The 22,013-nt window shown below is 37.5% G+C and overlaps 1 protein-coding gene across 4 annotated transcripts in view; it reads left to right on the top strand.

Annotated features, from left to right (window-relative positions):
* Window positions 1-5,909: 5,909 nt before the first annotated feature.
* mphosph8 (M-phase phosphoprotein 8) overlaps window positions 5,910-22,013 on the top strand; it is a 47,192-nt gene continuing 31,088 nt past the window's right edge. For 3 of the 4 annotated variants that reach the window (XM_028800572.2, XM_028800571.2, XM_028800568.2), the window contains exons 1-4: window positions 5,910-6,085; window positions 13,463-13,618; window positions 17,321-18,475; window positions 21,011-21,125. In XM_028800572.2, the coding sequence (XP_028656405.1) occupies window positions 5,942-6,085; window positions 13,463-13,618; window positions 17,321-18,475; window positions 21,011-21,125 (1,570 nt within the window). In that variant the 5' untranslated portion in view covers window positions 5,910-5,941. The remainder of the gene's footprint in view (window positions 6,086-13,462; window positions 13,619-17,320; window positions 18,476-21,010; window positions 21,126-22,013) is intronic. The other variant, XM_028800569.2, reaches the window with a different exon arrangement.

Raw genomic sequence — 22,013 nt, 5'->3', positions numbered from 1 at the left:
TTAGCCCAAAAAAGCTCAGTTGCATTGAGATCTGGGGCCTTTGAAGACCCTTGGAGTAAACTGAAGTCACTGTTATAATCATGGAAACAAAGTGTGGTGATGCCTGCTTTGTGACACGGAACATGATCTTGCTGAAAGTAGGTATTTGAAAAAGGGTTGACTGTGAACATAAAGTGATGCTCATGGCCAGCAGTAACACTAAGGTATGCTGTGACATTCATAGGACACTCATTTATAATTAACCCTTTGTAGCCTGACCTCCTGTTTTAATATCTATGCACACTTTCCCTACAGATACTTAAGAAGCCTAATGTGTGTCAAGAAAACAATCTACACATCATTTCATTGGTCAATATCATCAACATGAGGCAGTATGGATCCATTAATTAATGCTGTTTACAGCAAATTATAAATGTACAATCTGCATTTTGTAGTAAACATTGAAATGCATCAGAAGGGTAATAGTTTACCAGTCTTCACTTGCCCCATTTTGGTAATTGTGTTCCCATTGCTGCCTCATCTTCCTGTTCTTAGCTGACAGGAGTGCAACTTGGTGAGATCTTCTGCTGCTGTGGCCTACCCACTTCAAGGTCTGTTGAATTATGTGTTTAGCGATGCTCTTGTGTATACCAGTACTGTAAAGAGCTATTACTTTATCATTTGTGGCCATTGTGTTAGCCTGAACAGAACTGCATCTCACTAAACATTTTTGGCTTATTGCAATGACCTCTGGGAACTCTACAGACTGTACAGCAAGGGCAGTTGTCTCTGAGATGCTAGAAACACCATGTCTAGCCCCAACAATCATGTGATGGTCCAAGTTATTTAGATCTTATGTATTGTCCGTTTATTGGTTAGTACAGCATCAAATAAACACCAGGATCATATCTGCATACTGTATATTATGATGCAGTCACAAATGTAGCTGTTTGGAAGAGCAGATACAAATAGGTTGTACTTCAATTCTAGGTTTACGATTTGGGAATACCCTAAATCAAGGCTATGATGGCGATGGTGTGTCCATTTCCATTAGAACATGTGAAGCAAGAACAAACTGGAAAGATTATTTGCTTTAACAGGGGGATATTGAAGATTTATGTAGACATATAAGAAGTATAGGTAAGTTGTAACAACAGTGGATGATTATAACAAGAAAGAAAGGACAACAACTTTAGAATATCAACAACTGCAGCTCTCATCCTTTTCCTTTAATCTCAGGGTAATACGGTGAAATTTCAACAGATGGCATTTAAACTTGCTGTGCACTACACTTACAGTACTTGTATCTGTAACACTTAAGTGACTTGTGTTAGGTTCTCATCTTAATATATTTTGTGTGTTAGGTTCTCATCTTAATATATTTTAATTATTCATCACACTATATTATAAAACACTATAAACATGGGTCTTGTTAAATATAAACCATAAACATTAACCATTTTGTTGAGTGCTGCTGAATGGTATTACTACTGCTGCAAATTATGAAGCAATGCAAAACCTTAACATAATAATTCATTTCAAGAGTTTCTGGTTCAACATATCACTGCTTACACATAATACAATAACTTAAATGTAACTTACCTTCAGTCAAAAATTTTATATAAATTAGCTACATTTCATTTAATTAATTTATTTAATTCAAGACAAAAAAAATGCATTTTTTGTTTAGTAAATATTTTCAAAATGACAATGAATCATTTGAAAAGTAATAATGAAAATAGAATTTTTAGAATGTGTTTATAGAGTACTTAAAGTAATTGCATTTTACAGTATCATAGTCAAATAGGCTTGAATTGGATAACATGCTGTACCTTTCACAGGCAGCAGACTCCAACTCAAGTGAAGTTTGTTGGCTGTGGAGAGTCGATGACTAATTGTGGTTCATATTTATTAAACTTTATATTTCTGAAAGAAGTACCTGATGGAGAGTTAAAATTTAATATTGAAGTCTCAAGATCCATTTTTAGCTGTGTTGACCATGACAGATGATCATTGTGGCACTTTGCGAGTAGATTATAGTGTCAGTGAAATATGCAGCCACAGGCTTGTTTTTAGTGTAACATAATGAATAAGTACATATTTATTCAGTATACTGAATGCATAATACTGTACTTTACAGAGCCATGCTTTTGGAGCTCTTTTCCTCTCTCATGTATTTCGACAAATGTTAAGTTATTTTTTGTTTTCCTTGCTTAAACTTAAATTTACAAAGATCACTTAAACTTACCTGTTATATCTTCAAGCAGCAGTAGTTGTAAGTTGGTGTTGAAAATGTTCACACTTATATGATGATATGATGGGAGGGTTCCTACCTACATGGCCGCCAACATTGTGGGCATTTCAATAACATGCATTGGAGATCTGTTGTGTGGTTGGGAGTGAATGGTATGGCGTGTAATGGAGGAAAACATTGTACACAAAATATATACGTTGAAAAAAACTCTCTCAAGGTAAATGTGAAATAGTAAATTAATCAGTAATTTAGGTCTCACAGAATGTTTTTCTGTTTTAAAATAGATGATTTCAAAAACTCACCAATTCTTTAGAAACGGGAGATTTTTTATGGAAAACTGGATTTTCCTGAAAAAATGTTCTTGACGGATACGTGTACAAAATTTCAACAAAATCAGTTTACTGGGAGCTGAGCATTTTCATATGAACAAAGAGAGAGATGTGACAGTGACATTGGATTTTAGGGAAACACACCTAAAGTAAGAGTTTACATGGAGATATCATAGTTCAGGCTGTTGATTATAATTAATCACATAAAAATCAGAAATACACAAAACGTAGAGAACAAAGATATACATTTAAGATATGTAATAAAGTTTGCCAAATTATAAAGAAGACATAACAGGACTAGAAAAGGTTCAGAGAATCTTTTAAAATGTTTTTCTATGACAGCAGCAGAGTTATGTACTTTTTGTTGATTTATTTATTTATTTTTTTAATTTAGGTGTTTGGGCAAAGTCTCCACATAACACCACTATGAACTGCAAATATTAAAATTCAGAGCAACTCAAAAATGCTCATTTTAAAATGCAAAATAATACAATGTACTATATTAATAACTCAAAGATTATAGATGATGAATATATAAGTACACAAAAGACAATGAAATTAAAAGAGACAGCACAGCTGAAACCCGTTACTCTGTTCAGTTAGATTGCAGGGTACTGGCATTCCTAAAGTTCACTTCTGGATCCAGAAATGTCCAAAATGAAACAGCTTTCCCAATAAACATGCCAGTATATTGTTTTTATGCAGAATGAAGGCTATTACATATGACAGTTAGCCAGATTTAATACAAAGGTGTCTGTTACTGTCATGAGAAAAGAGAGCAAACTGGACCTAACCACAACAGAAAAATAAGGGGAAGGCCCAGATGCACATCTGCATAAGAGGAGGACTACACCAGAGTGCTTAGTTTGTGAAACAAAGATCTTTCAGGTCCTCAGTTGGTAGCTTCCTTAAATACATGCCAGATACCAGTGTCATCTGCAACAGTAAAAAGAAAACAAGGGATATTTAATTAAGTCATATTTAATTAAAAATACCTGCATGTCAAATATCAGCTAATCAAAATACAATCACAGGTATCACTCGCGAAAAGCACCACAGAAATGAATGAAAACTCTTTAGGTTTTTATTAGAAAAAAGTGGATTTACACATATGTGCAATTTTACTTTTCATGTATAGTCGTATTTTGACTAATAAAACATATATTTGAGATATATCAAAGTCAACTGCTAAGCTAGTATGTAAGGAAACATAAGTTACACCATAATTCATAATTCTGTGGTTTGAAGATGTGCAGGGTCCAAGAGAACTGGGATTTGACAGCAAGCGGAGGACTAGACTCAGTCCCCCTATGGGCAAACCTGTGAACCTCTTGATTGTCTGCTTCTTAAAATCTTCAAAATGCATTTCAAGCAACGGTTATTAAGTCCTTAACGGCTTGTGTTGTGAAGCTGAGGTCTTAAGACAACTCAAAAATTAAATCAAATTTTATTTGTCACGGGCGGCACGGTGGCGCAGTGGGTAGCGCTGCTGCCTCGCAGTTGGGAGATCTGGGGACCTGGGTTCGATTCCCGGGTCCTCCCTGCGTGGAGTTTGCATGTTCTCCCCGTGTCTGCGTGGGTTTCCTCCGGGGGCTCCGGTTTCCTCCCACAGTCCAAAGACATGCAGGTTAGGTGGATTGGCGATTCTAAATTGGCCCTAGTGTGTGCTTGGTGTGTGGGTGTGTTTGTGTGTGTCCTGCGGTGGGTTGGCACCCTGCCCAGGATTGTTTCCTGCCTTGTGCCCTGTGTTGGCTGGGATTGGTTCCGGCAGACCCCCGTGACCCTGTTCGGATTCAGCGGGTTGGAAAATGGATGGATGGGTGGATTTATTTGTCACATACAAATTACATATATAGTACAATTTGTAGTGAAATGCTTACTGTATAAAAGCATGTATATATTCATAGGTCTGAATTGCAATGGTTAACTACCAGGTGATACTTGTGGTTCGTCAGCAAGTCGGCAAACATCCAACATGACCTCTCAGTTGCGAGAAGCAGATCATAGATATGTATATACTATGTAATATATATATATATATATATATATATATATATATATATATAGTGAAAGATAACCCCGGACACTGACAGACACAGAGACATCCAGATGTCCAAAACTCACGCTTTATATTCCTCTGCTCACACAGCACAAACACAGTGCCCCAAGACTAACAATAACTCAGTCGTCTCCATTCTTCTCTCTATTGCCTCCACTCCACTCCACTCCGGCCTCCTGAATGGAGTGAGGCAGCCCCTTTTATGGCACACCTGAATGTGCTCCAGGTGCTCCCTGATGATCTTCTGGCCGCACTTCCTGGTGTGGTGGAAATGCCGCAGTCCATGGCTTGGGAACCATCAAGGCGGCCCCTGGCACTGGCCACGGACCCCCTCAGGGTTGAGCTTCCCAGCTCTGTATTCGTGGCCCAGATGCCATCCAGGGGTGCTGCCCTTTTGCGTGCCATGGAAGATATGGCTCCTCTCACGATCCTTCTCTTCTCGAGCCGCACCCTAGTTGTCTGCCACAATATATAAATATTGTTAAAAACAACCCCCCAAACACACATAAGAACTTCTGGATTGAATCAGAGAGCTGTTGCTGTCAATCACAGGCTTGGAGATGGCAGTGAGGTGGTCAGATTGGCTCAGCTGTACTGAAGGTTTACTTTTAAAGGTACTGACATTACAACAGAGCATGTCCAACTTGTTGTGTTTTCAAATCCAACGTGCCAGCTGAAGTTTGTTTGTTCTGATGTTCAGTTAAATCATCAGCATTCTAGGGTCTCAGTTCTGTTCCCACGTTAATAAACATCACTAAAGGATGACGTAACTGATCTTGTTAAAGCAGGAACTTGGAAAGGTTCATGTTACCATGTATCCAATGACCGAATAACACATTGTTGTTTTAAATGTGATGTGCTGCTCACTTCTTCACCACTGCTCATTTCTACTTTTTCAACTCCGTCATACCAAAAGAGGTGAAAAACACGTCCAGCGTTGAAATAGTGTCTGAAAAAGAAGTTTAAGCTAGTTCTCCGTAATAACCAAATACCACAGTACCTGAACTCGTCCTAACTCTCCATGACGTGTAAAAGTTTATTCAATTTATTTTAAAACGATTGAACGTCAATGAAGGCAAATATCCCGTCTCTTATTGGACTCTCTTTCACAAACTTGTAACCTCCCATTTTTTCGGTTCAGAAACGCAATCCAATTGGCTAAGTTTTTATTTTTTAAGGTACCCGCCCATTGACATACCTCTTAAAGTGATTGGTTTAACATAACATCCCTAAGCATTGATTGGGTAAGAGAAACAAGGCTCCTCCTCTACGCACACAGTGTCCGGCCCTTGTGCACAAAACTGCGAAAAGAAAAGTGACATGGCGACGCAGGGAGAGCAACGGAGTGAAGCAGAGATGGAGACTGCAGCAGGGGCTGAACGTTCGGATTTAGGAGACAGTGAACAGGATGAAGAAGATGATGTTTTTGAAGTGGAACGAATCATCGACATGAAAGTGGAAAAGGTACGGGAGTGTTAAGAACTCAATGGTGTTTTAACCCGTTCTGTTTTACAGGCCCAGTTGGGCTGTGTGAACTGTGCATATCTGAGCGTTTGTTTAAAAGGTCCTTTCGGTGATTGCGACCATGGCGGGAATAAATTGTAGAGAGTTGCATTTGATTGAACGATATGTACACTGTGTCCTTTTAATACCGTCTGCTGGACTCTTTGGAGAGAAAGGATTAGTAATTTACAAATACTAAAGCGCAGCTCGTATACATTTACATAAAACGAACTCCCCCTACCCGGTTCACGTGTCTTTCATTTTTATGTTAAAAAGAAGTCTGGCGCATTGTGCATATGTCCCCCATGAAAAAAAACATTTACGAGTTAAATACTTCCTGGACATTCTTAAAGTCTAAATTGTTCAGTTCCAAATTTGATTGCATTAAAGTGATTTGCATGCCTGATGTGTGTTACTCGAGACCTGTAAATGCTGTAGTAATATGTTACATTTGCTGTTTTAATTTCGCTATCAGAACACATGCAGGTGGGTTGATGTGCAAATCTAAACTGGCAGCCCAAGGTCTGATATTAAGTGTGATCTGTAGTGGAAAAAACCTGTTAAAACTGAGCCAACGAGTAGGACAGTTGAGTGATATTGCCATTTTCAAAACTTCACAAGTTCAGATTCTTCAACCATTTGGTACATTTGAAGGTGGTCTTTTACTCATGGAGCTTATGTGGGATTTTTTTCTCAACATCCAACCAAATGGAGCTTTTGTTTTCCTTTCCTCCCTGGCTATCTGACCATACAGTAGCATTTGCTTTTTAACCCTCACAACACCTTTGGGTCAGATTTGACTCGTGTTTGTGTTTTGAAGTCAGTAAAAGCATTCCAAATTGAATCTATTCAGGGTAAAACTTTGTGACATTTCCTCAAACTAAAGCAAAGTTTATTATTAAAAAAAAAAAAAAAAGTTAAACATTCCATAATTTGTATAGTTCTCTGGTCAGTTTTGACCATTTATTTACAGTAAAACCTCCATTATCCGTCAGGACCAAGGCTGTGATGGACAAGTAAAAAGATGGATAACAGAACAGCTACTTTAAAAATGGTGTACAGTAGATTAGTTTATCGAGTAATCATATTTATTTACAAAACAAAGCTATATTAACAAAATCTAGTTTTAACAATTCATATAATACTGTAACGACTAGTGTATTAAGCAAATGCAACTCGGCGGTACTGGAGTTTTCTGTTTTACTTGAAGCCTTCGTTCCATAACAAACGGTGCATGTCTTATACGCCGTTATCTGGGTTACAGAGCACACGTCCTAAACAGTAACAGCTTTCCCTACCAATCAGTTTATTTCTTGCCACTTAAGTTCTTTTTTCTTTATATCCCACAGCAGCCCTTCACCCAGTCTCACCATTAACAGCCTTCATTCCACCATTTCTGCTCCTGTACAGCTCATCACAAGCTGCCTGAACGTCGCAATATATTAACAAAACATTACAGAATTTGAAAAGAAAATTGCAATTGCAAATTGCTGTATTACAGATACAAATCGATGCAATACTTGAAACACTTTCACCATTTTGTAAATGTTTAATAATTTCAATTTTTGTGACAATTCCAGCACCACACGCATATGTTTATTGGCCGTAACAATGTATAGTAGATTCATTATAACAAAAGAGAAAAGTTATGAAATGTTATTAAAACTGAAGGTACGTACTGACACTGTGGTGCTGGAGAAGAACACTACGTGCTTGCACAAAGGAAAGGTGTTCCAATGTGCAAAGCTCACAGCATACTGCACAGCAGCAGTAGTAGTAGTGCTGCAGTAATAGGTAGGTGCTGGCATGTGCAAATAATTTTTTTTTTTTTCTCCCCTCCTTTCACCCATCTAGTTCCTGCCACAATTAATTCCAGTCCTCCACTCGTGTTCACCAAGTTTTGCCCCTCTCTGCATACCTGATCTTGACTTATGAAATATTGCTGGGTTCCAATAAGAACCCACCTAAGAAAGAATAAATATACATACATACAGTCATGGCCTAAATTATCAGCACCCCTGAAATTTTCCCAGAAAATGCACCATTTCTCCCAGAAAATTGTTGCAAATGTTTTGGTATACACATGTTTATTTCCTTTATGTGCATTGGAACAACACAAAAAAACAAGAGAAAAAAAGCCAAATCTGACATCATGTCACACAGAACTCCAAAAATGGGCTGGACAAAATTATTGGCATCTTTTCAAAATTGTTGGTAAATCGTTTTATTTCAAGCATATGATGCTCGTTTGAACTCGCCTGTGGCAATAAACTGGTTCTGGCAATATAGCAATCACACCTGAAGTCAGTTAAAATGGAGAAAAGTTGACTCAACCTTTCTGTTGTGTGTCTGAGTGTGCCACACTAAGCATGGAGAACAGAAAGAAGAGCACAGAATTGTCTGAGGACTTGAGAACAAAAATTGTGGAAAAATATCAACAATCTCAAGGCTACAAGTCCATCTCCAGAGACCTTCATGTTCCTTTGTCCACTGTGCGCAACATAATCAAAAAGTTCACAACACATGGCACTGTAGCTAATCTCCCTGGACGTGGACAGAAGAGAAAAATTGATAAAAGACTGCAACGAAGGATAGTCCGAATGGTGGATAAACAACCCCAGTAAACTTCAAAACATATTCAAGCTGTTCTGCAGACTCAGGGTGCAACAGTGTCAGCTCGAACTATCCGTCGACATCTGAACGAAATGAAACGCTATGGCAGGAGAGCCAGGAGGACCCCACTGCTGACACAGAAACATAAAAACGCCAGACTGGAGTTTGCCAAAATGTACTTGAGGAAGCCAAAATCCTTCTGGGCGAACGTCTTGTGGACAGATGAGACCAAGGTAGAGCTTTTTGGTAAAGCTCATCATTCTACTGTTTACAGAAAATGGCCTGAGGCCTACGAAGAAAGGAACACAGTACCTACAGTCAAACATGGTGGAGGTTCTAAGATGTTTTGGGGATGTTTTGCTGCCTCTGGCACTGGATGCCTTGACTGTGTGCAAGGCATCATGAAATCTGAAGACTACCAAAAGATATTGGGACACAATGTAGGGCCCAGTGTCAGAAAGCTGGGTCTGTGTCAGAGGTCATGGGTGTTTCAGCAAGACAATGACCCCAAACATACCTCTAAAAGCACCCAGAAATGGTTGAAAACAAAGTTCTGAAGTGGCCAGCAATTGTCCAGATCTAAATCCGATTGAACACTTATGGAGAGATCTCAAAATTGCTGTTGGGAGAAGGCGCCCTTCAAATCTGAGAGACCTTGCGCAGTTTGCAAAAGAAGAGTGATCAGAAATTCCAGTTGGGAGGTGTAACAAGATTGTTGATGGTTATAGGAAGTGCTTGATTTCAGTTATTTTTTCCAAAGGGTGTGCAACCAAATATTAAGTAGAGGGTGCCAATAACTTTGTCTAGCCCGGTTTTTGAGTTTTGTGTGAAATGTCAGATTTGGCTTTTTTCTGTTTTTTTTGTGTTGTTCCAATGCACATAAAGGAAATAAACGTGTATACCAAAACATTTGTAATTGCAGCAGTTTTCTGGGAGAAATGGTGCATTTTCTGGGAAAATTCCAGGGGTGCCGATAATTTTGGCCATGACTGTACATAAAATACAGTAAAATTCTGTTACAACAAATATCTTTACAACAAAGTATTTTTATGGTCCCGACAGTTTCCCCATATGACATGAGTCTGTAGAAATCTCGTTACTATGAAGTACATTCAGCAGATACTTGAATGGCAGATCCCGCTACAATAAATATCCGTGCTGTTCCTGTTTCAAGCTGAATAAAGCTGGTTTTGCTAAAGCACTGAGACTCAGCCTCGTGTTTTGGGGGTGCAAGACAGGGACTTATAGCACAACCACAATCTTTTAGGTTTCGCTTCTGTGGCGCCTCACTGCAGCGCTGGGCGCCTGCTGTTGCCCTGCCCTGGCAACGGACAAGCAATCTTCCACAGGCGCGGCAATCGCGCTTCGGGATGCACTTTGGCGTGTCGTCCCATTGGGTAGGGGGACGGGGGGGGAGGGGGGTCTCAAAAGAGTTAATCTTTTTCTTCTTCATATTGTGAAGTTTCTGATTTGGCTTCTGATTGATAACTGTGCTGCCCACAAAATGCTTCCACATTTAGATAATGTTCGCGTTGAATTCCTCCCACCGAATTGCACAGCAGTGCTTCAGCCATTGGGTTTGGGCATCATTTCCACCCTGAAAGTGTGTTATCACAAAGAAATGCTGAGAAAAATTCTCGTCAACATAACTTAGACTGGAGAAGATTAAAATTAGCGTGAAAAAAGCTATTGAAATGATTGCAAATACCTGGACGCAAGTTAAAGAAAGCACTATAGTGACAAATACAGAATCTCATTACTACGAAATTTCCATTATATAATATATACACACAGTCATATGAAAAAGTTTGGGAACCCCTCTTAATTCTTTTGATTTTTGTTTATCATTGGCTGAGCTTTCAAAGTAGCAACTTCCTTTTAATATATGACATGCCTTATGGAAACGGTAGTATTTCAGCAGTGACACTAAGTTTATTGGATTAACAGAAAATATGCAATATGCATCATAACAAAATTAGACCGGTGCATAAATTTGGGCACTCCAACAGAGATATTAAATCAATACTTAGTTGAGCCTCCTTTTTGCAAATATAACAACCTCTAGACACCTCCTGGATTCTGGATGGAGGTATTTTTGACCATTCTTCCATACAAAATCTCGCCAGTTCAGTTAAATTTGATGGCTGCCAAGCATGGACAGCCTGCTTCAAATCATTCCATAGATTTTTGATGATATTCAGGTCAGGGGACTGTGACATCCATTCCAGAACATTGTACTTCTCCCTCTGCATGAATGCCTTTGTAGATTTCGAACTGTGTTTTGGGTCATTGTCTTGTTGGAATGTCCAACCCCTGCGTAACTTCAACTTTGTGACTGATGCTTGAACATTATCCTAAAGAATTTGTTGATATTTGGTTGAATTCATCCGACCCTCGACTTTAACAAGGGCCCCAATCCCTGAACTAGCCACACAGCATGATGGAACCTCCACCATATTTGACAGTAGGTAGCAGGTGTTTTTCTTGGAATGCGGTGTTGTTCTTCTGCCATGCAAAGCACTTGTTGTTATGACCAAATATCTCAATTTTTGTCTCATCAGTCCAAAGCACTTTGTTCCAAAATGAATCTGGCTTGTCTAAATGAGCATTTGCATACAACAAGCGACTCTGTTTGTGGCGTGAGTGTAGAAAGGGCTTCTTTCTCATCACCCTGCCATACAGATGTTCTTTGTGCAAATTGTGCTGAATTGTAGAACGATGTACAGATACACCATCTGCAGCAAGATGTTCTTGTAGGTCTTTGGAGGTGATCTGTGGGTTGTCTGTAACCATACTCACAATCGTGCGCATATGCTGCTCCTGTATTTTTCTTGGCCTTCCAGACCTGGGTTTAACAGCAACTGTACCTGTGGCCTTCAATTTCCTGATTACATTCCTTACAGTTGAAACTGACAGTTTAAACCTCTGAGACAGCTTTTTGTAGCCTTCTCCTAAACCATGATACTGAACAATCATTGTTTTCAGATCTTTTGAGAGTTGCTTTGACGATCCCATGCTGTCACTCTTCAGAGGAGAGTCAAAGAGAAGCACAACTTGCAACTGACCACCTTAAATACCTTTTCTCATGATTGGACACACCAGTCTATGAAGTTCAAGGGTTAACGAGCTAATCCAACTAATTTGGTGTTGCAAGTAATCAGTATTGAGCAGTTACATGCATTCAAATCAGCAAAATTACAAGGGTACCCAAATTTTTGCACAGCCAGTTTTTCACATTTAATTTAATTTCATACAACTAAATACTGCTTCACTAAAAATCTTTGTTCGGAAAACACCCCAGCACTTAGATGTTCCTAGGAAATGAAAGACATACCACTATTATCTTTTTTTTGTTGAAAGTAAATTATTATGCAGGCTGAGAGGGGTTCCCAGACTTTTTCATATGACTGTATATACAGTATCTATATATCTATATCTCTGGCACAGGGGGCTGAAGTTTAATTAAATTCCCCATCTTGGTAACAGCAGGAACCGATTTCTAGTTATGAAATTGGTGTGAAAAGAAGCCCTTGGCCATGGTTATGTTAAAGGACTATGGCTAGTAACAGACTAAGAGCTATTCCTTTGTTGTACCTACTAACTCTAAGTGGTTATAATGCTGTGATCAGGTTGTCCTCTTCATCTAAGTGTAGGCAGTTTGGCATAATTAATTATTTGGACTTCACACTTTGAGGCTGTGGGTTCAAATCCTGCTACTGACAATGTGTGACTATGAGCAAGTCATTTCACCTGCCTGTGCTCTGATTGGAAAAATAAAAGACATGTAATGAGCTGTATCTCAAAAATGTGGCAAGTTGCCTTGGATAAACTAAGGTGTCACCCAAATCAGAAGGATGTCCAAGTGATTCTATACCCTTTGTTCAGAGAAAATAAAAAAGCTAAACGCCATTCCTCTTTTATCAGCCTATGTCAAAACAGTTCAATGGTCTAATAAACATTTCCTAAAATCAAAAAATCCCTCAAATGGTATTTGAGAGTCATGTGCCACTTTAGATAAGAAGCTATAAAGAAAATATGTAAAGAATTCTTTACACTTAGTTCTCATGCCAGAAACAAAAAAAAAAAATGCATTCCTTAATAAAATGTCATCAATTTAGTAATTATTTTTTTTCCTGCCACATAAGCATAGCTCCAAATTTTCTGCAAAAAATGAACCACAACATCCTACAATAGTGTTTTGTTTTTTGTTTTTTTGATGTCATATTTTCTCTATGAAATTTTGTTACACAGATATCCTAACACAGTAATATTCATAGTTAATATGAACAAATACATTTTTTTTTTAATTCTCATAACATTTTTATCCAAGGCAATTTTTAAGTGCCACTATAAAAGACTGGAAAGTGAAAAGTGAAAGTGAAAACTATGCCTTTTTGAAAAATATTAATGGGAAAGAATCTACTGAAAAGATATGTTTGCTGGTGAGTGGGAACTGCAACACATCATGTTGTGTATTTGCTCATTTCAAAGTGATTATTACTTATTATTTGGGTGGGTGTGATCTCGGAAGAAAGAATTAAATTTAAAATTTTCATCTTTCACTCTAACTTACACTGAACCTTTAGTTAGTTTAATAATCAATTTTATACTTGGTTAGTATATTGGTGTGATATTTATTTATTCCTAGTATACGGATCATATACTTGATCAAGCCTAGCAATTACAGCTAATTTTCTATTTGGTACCTGCTTATTTATGTTTCAGGGTATGATTACGTACAGAGTCAGGTGGAAAGGCTATGCTTCAGATGATGACACTTGGGAGCCAGAAGAGCATTTGGAGGACTGTAAAGAAGTACTACATGCATTTCAGCGAAAGATGACAGAAACCAAAACCAGAACTGCAAAGAAAGAAAGTGTGGTAGGCTTCTAACAAATTGTTGATTTATTTTTATATTGCATTTTTCACAGAAGACTGGGTAAGAAGTAGGACTGGGTTAATAAGCAGTAAAACTGCTTCTTATGGCTAATATATTCCTTTAGTGTATATTGCAAACGTTGACACAGGACAAAAAGCATTATCATTATTATAAAAACGTATTTCTCAAACAAAGAAATTACTTGAAAACATTAGTAAGAAAAGTGATGCTTTTGAATGGTATTTCAAATGTTTAAGTAAGCAGTTAGATGAAGAAAGTGGCATCTTTCCAAGAGTGTTCACTTGGGAAGAAGATCCCATTACATGTTTGGGATGAAAGCAAACCCATGCTCCTGATGTCCAAGCTTACTCTAAAGAACCCGTGTGTCTCACCATTCATCTTCAGGAGAAATTTTCAAAAATGCATAAACCAGCTATGTGTTCTTTCTGTTTGTTATTTAAAACTTAAATCCTTCTTCTGTTGCTTAGTACCTTGTGCATTTAGTTATAATATAGCAGTACTTGTACCTTGGAAAAGTATTGGCTGTAGAACAGTGTTATGTGTAATAAAGGTTGTCTGTTACTGGGAAAGTTGTGCAAAATTGTTGGATATATTTGGGGTTTACCAATATATTAAAATTGCATTGCACAAAGCTACATTTATAGTGTGGCAATTTTTGCACTGGGTGATGTCTTGTTGTTTGTGATTAAATCTATATTTTCCTGTTTCACAGCCAAGACCAATGACTTAAACATGTATAAGTAGTGTAAGACCACTACAGATGGTTCAAAATGCAGCAGCAGCATATTTTGTGTTCAGCCTGCCGAAACGGATGCACGTCACTGCTCTTCTCAGGCTGCCACACTGGTGGCTGGTAGCAGTGCTTTATACATTCAAATTCTTAGTGTTTTGTCTACAGAGCAGTTAATGGATTGGCACCCTATGTATATGGGATGACACTCGGGAGATCCTGTGCTCCTTCTCACCCACATTTCTGCCAGTGAACACTATCTCAGTGTTGTCACCTCTGTGTGGAATCAAATCTCACTTCCACACTCTTCATGTGTAAATGAGCTGCCCATCTGCATTTGAACTGCCTGCCCCCTCAGTGATTTAGAGAAGTGTTTTCCTGTTGATATGTCTAACCGATAATGTTTTTGATAGGTTCTTGTAATTTAAGGAAAGATACCTAGTTTTGTGTTCTGGTTGGTTTAGAGCTCTTCACTTGTGGTGATCAATTATGTAACCTAGTCCTTTATCACGTCTTCCTAAATAGTTCCCTAGACCAATAGCTTTCAAGGTCAGTCCTGGGGGCTTCCTTTTGGCTTCAGGTTTTTGTTACATCCTGTTTCTCAATCAGTGAGTCTCTTACCTGTAATTGATCTTTGTTTAATTGCCACTTTTCCTTTTACTTTACATTTAGAAAGGTGCAGGTCAAATTTAAACTTATAAGAAATTAAGGCATATTTGATTTTTTTTTCTGTTTTTTTAATTCACTTTTTCTGAGGAGTTTTTCTTTCTTAATTGTATATTTTCTGAAAATAGACAATTACAAACAGGCATCAGCACAAATGACCCTGAAAGGAACAGCTACTTAAGTGTTACTCACTTGAGTGCTTATTAGTCCCAATAACCAGATAATTAGAAAAAATATGTATAAGGAAAGAATATTAAGAATATTCTTCCCTATCTAACACATATACATTCTTGCGTCATTTACTAAAAATGTAGCATAGCCAGTTTGTAATTTTACAGGTAAATAAAGGTTTGCTTAATTAAGGTAGGAGGCCGGTTAAGAGAATAAATGATCTTGGACAAAAACCTCAACCACCGGGGACCCCCAGGGTTAAACTTGAGAACCTCTGCCCTAGATCGTTGTTTACTTGATTGTATTGACCTTTTTTTATATGTTAGTTCGGATAAAACTGTGAATAAATAAAAATGTGAACAGAGAGGGTAATACCTCGTAGAGATATATGCAGTGGCACAACATAACCACTTGGTGGTGGAAATGGCTGTTTCCTTAAGAGGCATTAGCTCTCTGGAAATGTGTTCTTTTATATTGCGGCATTTTAATTAACCTGAATTATAAATTATTATAAATTAAAAAGGTATTATCCCACCCAGCATGCAAAATGACGGTTACAAGCTTACACGACAAGTTAGGATAATTCTAGCTCTTTATTGACGGGTTCATGTGGTATTACAAACGGGAAGCTTATGACAGACATATCAAGCCGTGGGAATCTTGATCTGTGCAGTCCGTCATCTTTCGTCACCACGCTGAAAGGATTTTAGCCAGACAGAAGACATAATCTTCTGCCCGGCCTCGGACGGAAGACCTACTCTTCCGCCCGGAAGCTTCGAAGTGTTGGCCATAGGTGTCCATTCTTATATACTGGTTGTTCCATGTGCAGGCTCCTTGACTTCGAATCCAAACAAGGTCAGGAGAGGACTCAAACCTCACCTTGAAACATACAGGAATAGCACAATGCCTGCATACAGTTCTCATTCTCCCAACAAGGAAAGAAAATAGTGTACTGACAGAAGACAAAAATATACTGGTCTGTCTTTAGGCTGACTATTCAATTGTCCAGTTGTCTGTGGCTATCTAGTCCTGTGCTTGGCTCGGCAATTCTAAATGAAGATGCTGTGCCCTGTGTACCATATTTGGTCTGCCTGTATGAATGAGTCCATAACAGTGGGCACAGAGAACAGTGACATTAAACTTAAATAAAAAAACACATAGTATAACAATGGCAAAGGTTATTCCTTGGATGAAACTGAAGCTTTAACTATCACTCTTTATTTCTGCTCTTAATCACTCTCCACAAATTCCAGATAATTGCAAATATTGCATTGTGTCTGAAAGCAAATGTAAGTCAAGTTCATGCACATGCAAGTTGAGCTACTTGTCCACCTATGTTTTTGAAAACTTATACTCAGTGGTCCAGTACTGATTCCTTTTAGATTTAAGAGAAGATAGCTGAGGTGGTCATAATATCCAATGAGGAAGCCCTCCCCCAAAATGTATTCTTTCTACGACTCAACAGGACGATACTAGAGGGCGAAGTCATAACACATGGGTGTGGTTATTTTTCTTGTTTATCTTAGAATACCAGCATAAGATGTACACTTTTACGAGGAGAGGAATGGTCAAGCCTGGATAACTGCACGTTGACTTCGTAAATTTCACTAAGCAAAAGGGGGGGGATAAAGAAGAATTTTGTAATTTCTTTAATGTATCTGATTATACACGGAGAGATTTAGGTTGGCAGACTTTATTTCAGAACCAGTTTCTGTTGGTTCTTAAACTCATTTGATAAGCCAACTAATATTCAGAGCTCCAGTGTGTATGTCTGTTTTAAAGTAGTCATTGGTACATAATGGATCATTGACCAGTAAGCTACTGAAAGAAAGTTGGACAGTGGCAAGAGACCAGGAAGAAATAGAATTTCTTTCAAAGAGATTAGTACAATTTTGCAAAGCCATCTAAAATATGAGAATATTTTTTAATTAAAAGCAATTCTTTTCCTTTGTGTAGATGCTTGAAAATTATAGCCATGGTAAAAATTATTATTACTTTTATGTCACAACCTGGTAATGTGTTAATCAGGAAAGCTTTAGTATCAGTTGATCATTGTTTGTCTGTCCTAGCTTGAATGTACAGGTATAATGTGTCTCTTTTACTTCTTTTTAATTAGAAGCTGCCAACAAAGAATGATATTTTTGATGCAGAATCGGACAGTGATGGCCCTTGTGATAGCAGAGACACATCTCCCCGAATAAAGAAGAAGAAAAACAAGCTCAAAGAGCTGGATACTACGCCAGGTAGTCCAAAAAAAGATAAGAAATCAAGAGTTGATAAAATATGTGAGCCAGAGAAATCTAAAAGTGAGCCACTAGATAAGTCCCCTTCAGTCTCTCCTGTCAATGAGAAGACTTCAAAAACAAAGAAAAGAACTATTGAAACAGACAATGAGCATAAAGGGATGAAAAAACAAAAAAAACATGAAACAAAAGAAAACGGAAAATCTAGAAAAGAATTGACGGATGCGAAGAAGAAACAGAAGATATCTAGAGAAAGTAAAATTAATGATACCACACAACCACAGCAAGAGACATCAGATAAAGATGACGGTTCTGCAGATGAACTTTCGCATGATGAGCAGAGTATAGTAAGCACAGAAGCTACTGACATCTCTGTAGATGAACAAGCTCAAGAACTGACCTCGTCTTTTGATTCAAATATGAAAGCTGATGCTGTCAGTCTAGAGCAAAGTCATGTGGATCAGAATGCAAGACAAAAGAAAACAAAAAAGCATGCTTCTGAACAGAGGGTAAAGCTACAGGATATAAAAGAACTTATTCTTGAAAAAAAAGGAGTACGTTCAGAGAGCAGTATGAGTAAAAGGGAGTCGACCCATTTAAAACTACGAAATATACTAGCAGCAAGCAGGTCTACCGATTCAAGTGAGAAAACTCAAAAATCATCAAAAACAGGAGCTGAGGAGTCTGATGAACAGTCTTCAGATTCAAGTGAAGGACTTGGTGGTGTCAAAAGAAAAGCAAAAAGCAGAGTTTTGGATTCATCACCAGAACTGGAATCTAGGGGAAAGAGTAAAGAGGAAGAACATGCTGATAAAATCGGTTCAAGTTCAGGCACACCTTCAAAAAGCAAAGGCATTTCTGCACCATCTTCCCAAGAGGAAAGTGAAAAGGAACAGCTCCAATCTCCAAGTCTGTTTGAGAAATTTTTGCTGAACTGTGAAGCAAAAGACAGAATTCCTAAAAAGCAAAGTTTGGGCACTGCAACAATGAATGTGGAAGAGAAAACTGAGAACAAAACAACTGGAAAGGTGTGCATACTATTTTAATTAATTATCTTCATATATATTTTTTTTTTGTCCTCAATTATGTATGTTATTAACCACTTTGCCTTTGAGTCCCAGCAGTGAACTAGGCAAGTCTTTCAGCTTTATGTATGGCTATACAGGGCCCCAGACTAATAAAAAGATTACTTGGGAGCATTTAACTATAATATTACTTTTTTTTAATCATCAAACTATAGAAACAAATGTAGTTCATGTTAACAGAATGTTTGCACTTTAAGTGAAATACCTCCAGTAAACTTAATACTTGCAATGTCATTATTATAAATTCTGTTCTTTTTAAGTAGCAAGATTAGTGGGATGTATTTTGTGGACAGTCGTTCCTTGCAAACAATCTTATTTAAATTTTGTTTACAGATCTTTAAAATTTTTCTGGGCAGTTTTTTTTTTTTTTTTTTCCTCCTCTCTCGCTGGTGTGAGATGTGACGCAAACTAAAGGTATCTCTTTTGGGGCAGACATTGCAATTACACAGTCACATGCAATATTATAATTTTGGCAGTCTCTATGGTTTTACCTTTTTTCAAATGATTTATCCCTTTCAAAAGTTCGTTGTACTTGCATCTTCCTGATTGGGTATACAACAAAAGTTGCAATACATCACTTGTTTAACTTTACCATTCCTAAGCTAAGGAAATTCCTGAAACTATTTACTTCTAAAGTGCCATTCAGGCCTGCTGATCAATGAATTGATCAAATTAGATGGGCATTCAGATTCAATGTCGTCACTAATTGCATTAAGCTTTCCATGTTAAATCGGAGGATCAATTACAGTGGACAAAGAGCCACCAGGCGATGCATCACAGCCTAATTTTACACTTCACTGTTATTAGGAGATCAGCTAGCATGTTAAAGGTTTTCATTAGGGATGATCCGATCAGGTTTGTTTAAGTCCAGTACCGATTTTATGTCACTGAATTGGCTGATTCTGACAGTTTTTTGTTGTTGTTGTCACAATCTCTATAATCCACTTTCTGCACTAAGCTGCTGCATAACCAGACTCATAGAATTATGTTCTATATTAAAGTGTTAACTTTGGTGTTTTTATAATTTAAACCATAGATCAGTTTTTAACTATAGATTTTATTATTAGAAAAATGAAATTCTGTAGGCTAATTGCTCAGTGACCATAAAATACTAAAACAAATAAAATTTAATTAAAATACATACAGAAATATTTATCCATAATGCATATGGCATAAACGAAAATGCTATTCTGTTTAATTTCTTCTGTAATATACCTGTCTGAAACAAAGCTTAATAAAAAAACAAAAAAAAAAACAAAACAAAGTTCTTCTTTATCTTTTCTTTTTCTAATTGGAAATGTAAGGTGCTATACTTAACACAAGCTTGCTGTCCAAACTGTTTCAGTTTTAAAGGATTTTCAGTTTTAATGAAAGGCCTGAAGTAGCTTTTCTTGCCCTTTTTCTAATTGCACAGGATCACTTCACCAATTCCCATTTCTTAGTTTATTATTCCACTTTTCTTTACCATAAAGGCTAATATAACCATCTTCTCTCTCTCTGATAAAGTATGACTTGAGTTGCTTCACTTTGTTTACACTACAGAAAGTTTGCTTTAACAAAAAAGACTGTACTGACTCACCTACCATAATACTTCACATAAAGGAGCACTGCAACCTAATTACTGTAAAGCTTAGGAAAGCAGGGTCTCAAAAGATGTCTTTTTGTGATCTGCTGATTTACTGATCACCGATCAAGTATCTAGAGTAAAAGGTGTTAATGATATAATTTAAATAATGGCAGATAAAAATATGCATCAACCCACAACAAATGTTTCAGACACTAAATTTCCACAGTTTTAAATTTAGTCAGCATTAAAGGTTTTTTTGTCCATTTTGCTTGCAATCTGGAACCCTTCTATGAAAATTTTGTGCCTAATAACATTGACTTCATCTATGTCGTGGGATATTATTTTTATATAAAGTTCATTTGTTGTCCCGAGTGTGATCTCATTAGCTGTGTAGAGTACAGCTTTCCACTCTTGTATCTTCTCAGTAAAATGTTTTCTCTAAAGGTGGTGAAAGTGCTTTGAGATAGAAGGCTGTAGTCTGTTTCAAGATAATTGATTAGCAAATGAAACCCTTTCCTTCAGCTGCGATGATCAACAACATCTTTGTATCATTTCACTATCTTAGAACATAAGAAATGTCACAAACAAGAAGAGATCTGATTTCCACTTTTTACAGTTTCTGCTTGATAGTAAATGGTAGGTTATTTGGAATGTTGCTGCAATCTGACTTTGAAAGAAGTTTGGTATTTCAGTGGAGTGTTTCTTTAACACGTTCTCAAACCATACTTTGTTATGCTTGAGCTCTTAATGGAAGTTCATCAAACATCATTTAATCATTAATGTTCCTAATGAACTGTTTATCTTTTCCCCCAGAGATATTTTAAAATGATTTAATACTTTTCATTGTTTGGTAAATATCGTTACTTGTGGCTTATTGCCTATAGCTAATATGCATTTTTTCCTCCTCTCAGAGCAAGGCTGAGAAGTCTAAACCAGCAAAAGATACATCTGTTCCTAAAGTACCTCCAGAAAAGATGGATAAAAGCATCGCAGAGTCAAAACCTCTGGAAATAAGACAACCTGAAAGTAAGCATGTGTTATTTGTTTTTCCTTTTTTGAATATGTGTGAGTTGTCTGTAATCTATTTTGTGTCTAGAATGCAATTCACTTTTCTTTCAATCTGCTTGTTCTGGTGAGATTCGTGGTTGAGCAGGACAGACCAAACCAGCCTATCCAGAACAGCTTCTTCCTGCTTCTATTTCCCATTAGCTTCCAGACTAGTTTATATCACTTTATGTGACTTTTCCAGTGATTTTCAGTAGTAGCCAGAGTTTCAGAGACAGTTGGTGATGCACTTCCATGAAACTGAATGCCAAATGTGACATAGCCAGACACTGAGACCAACTGGTCTTTGACTTGCAACAATAAAATCAAATTTTCTTTGGTCAGAAAAGCAGGCTGTCTGTGAAAGAGAGCTGACAACCAGTGAATGCTCCTCTTGGAAGTACAATGAATAGTATGTAGTGATGAGGAATAAGAAACTTGTATTTTGAACCTCACCAATAGAAGAGAAGCCTGTCTTAAAATGCCAAAACAGAATGGGGTAAAAAGAAAAGGGCCAAGATTGCGGCTGAACTTACTGCAGCTGTTAACCCTTTGTACAGCATCAGGCAGCCCAGGGGCTGTGGATCTCACAAACAGAAGAGAAGCTGTTCTGTCTGATTTTTCATATTTTACATACTATAACAGACTGGAACAAAAAAATAAAGGGCCGAGATTGTTGAACTTTCCACAGCTGTTAAATCTTCAAACAGTACGGGCTTCTTCAGATCGAAGAAATTGGGTTATGCATAACTGTGCTGGAAGATTAATGCACAGTCAGTAAATGTGACATTGGCTGCGTTTTTCTGTCGTGTAATTTGACATGGTGCCTTGGCAAGATCAGCAACTGCAGTCGGTAGATCTGACATACCC

The sequence above is a fragment of the Erpetoichthys calabaricus genome, chromosome 4, assembly GCF_900747795.2.
Source record: "Erpetoichthys calabaricus chromosome 4, fErpCal1.3, whole genome shotgun sequence".
NCBI lineage: Eukaryota > Metazoa > Chordata > Cladistia > Polypteriformes > Polypteridae > Erpetoichthys > Erpetoichthys calabaricus.
This window is presented reverse-complemented; position numbering and strand designations above follow the sequence as displayed.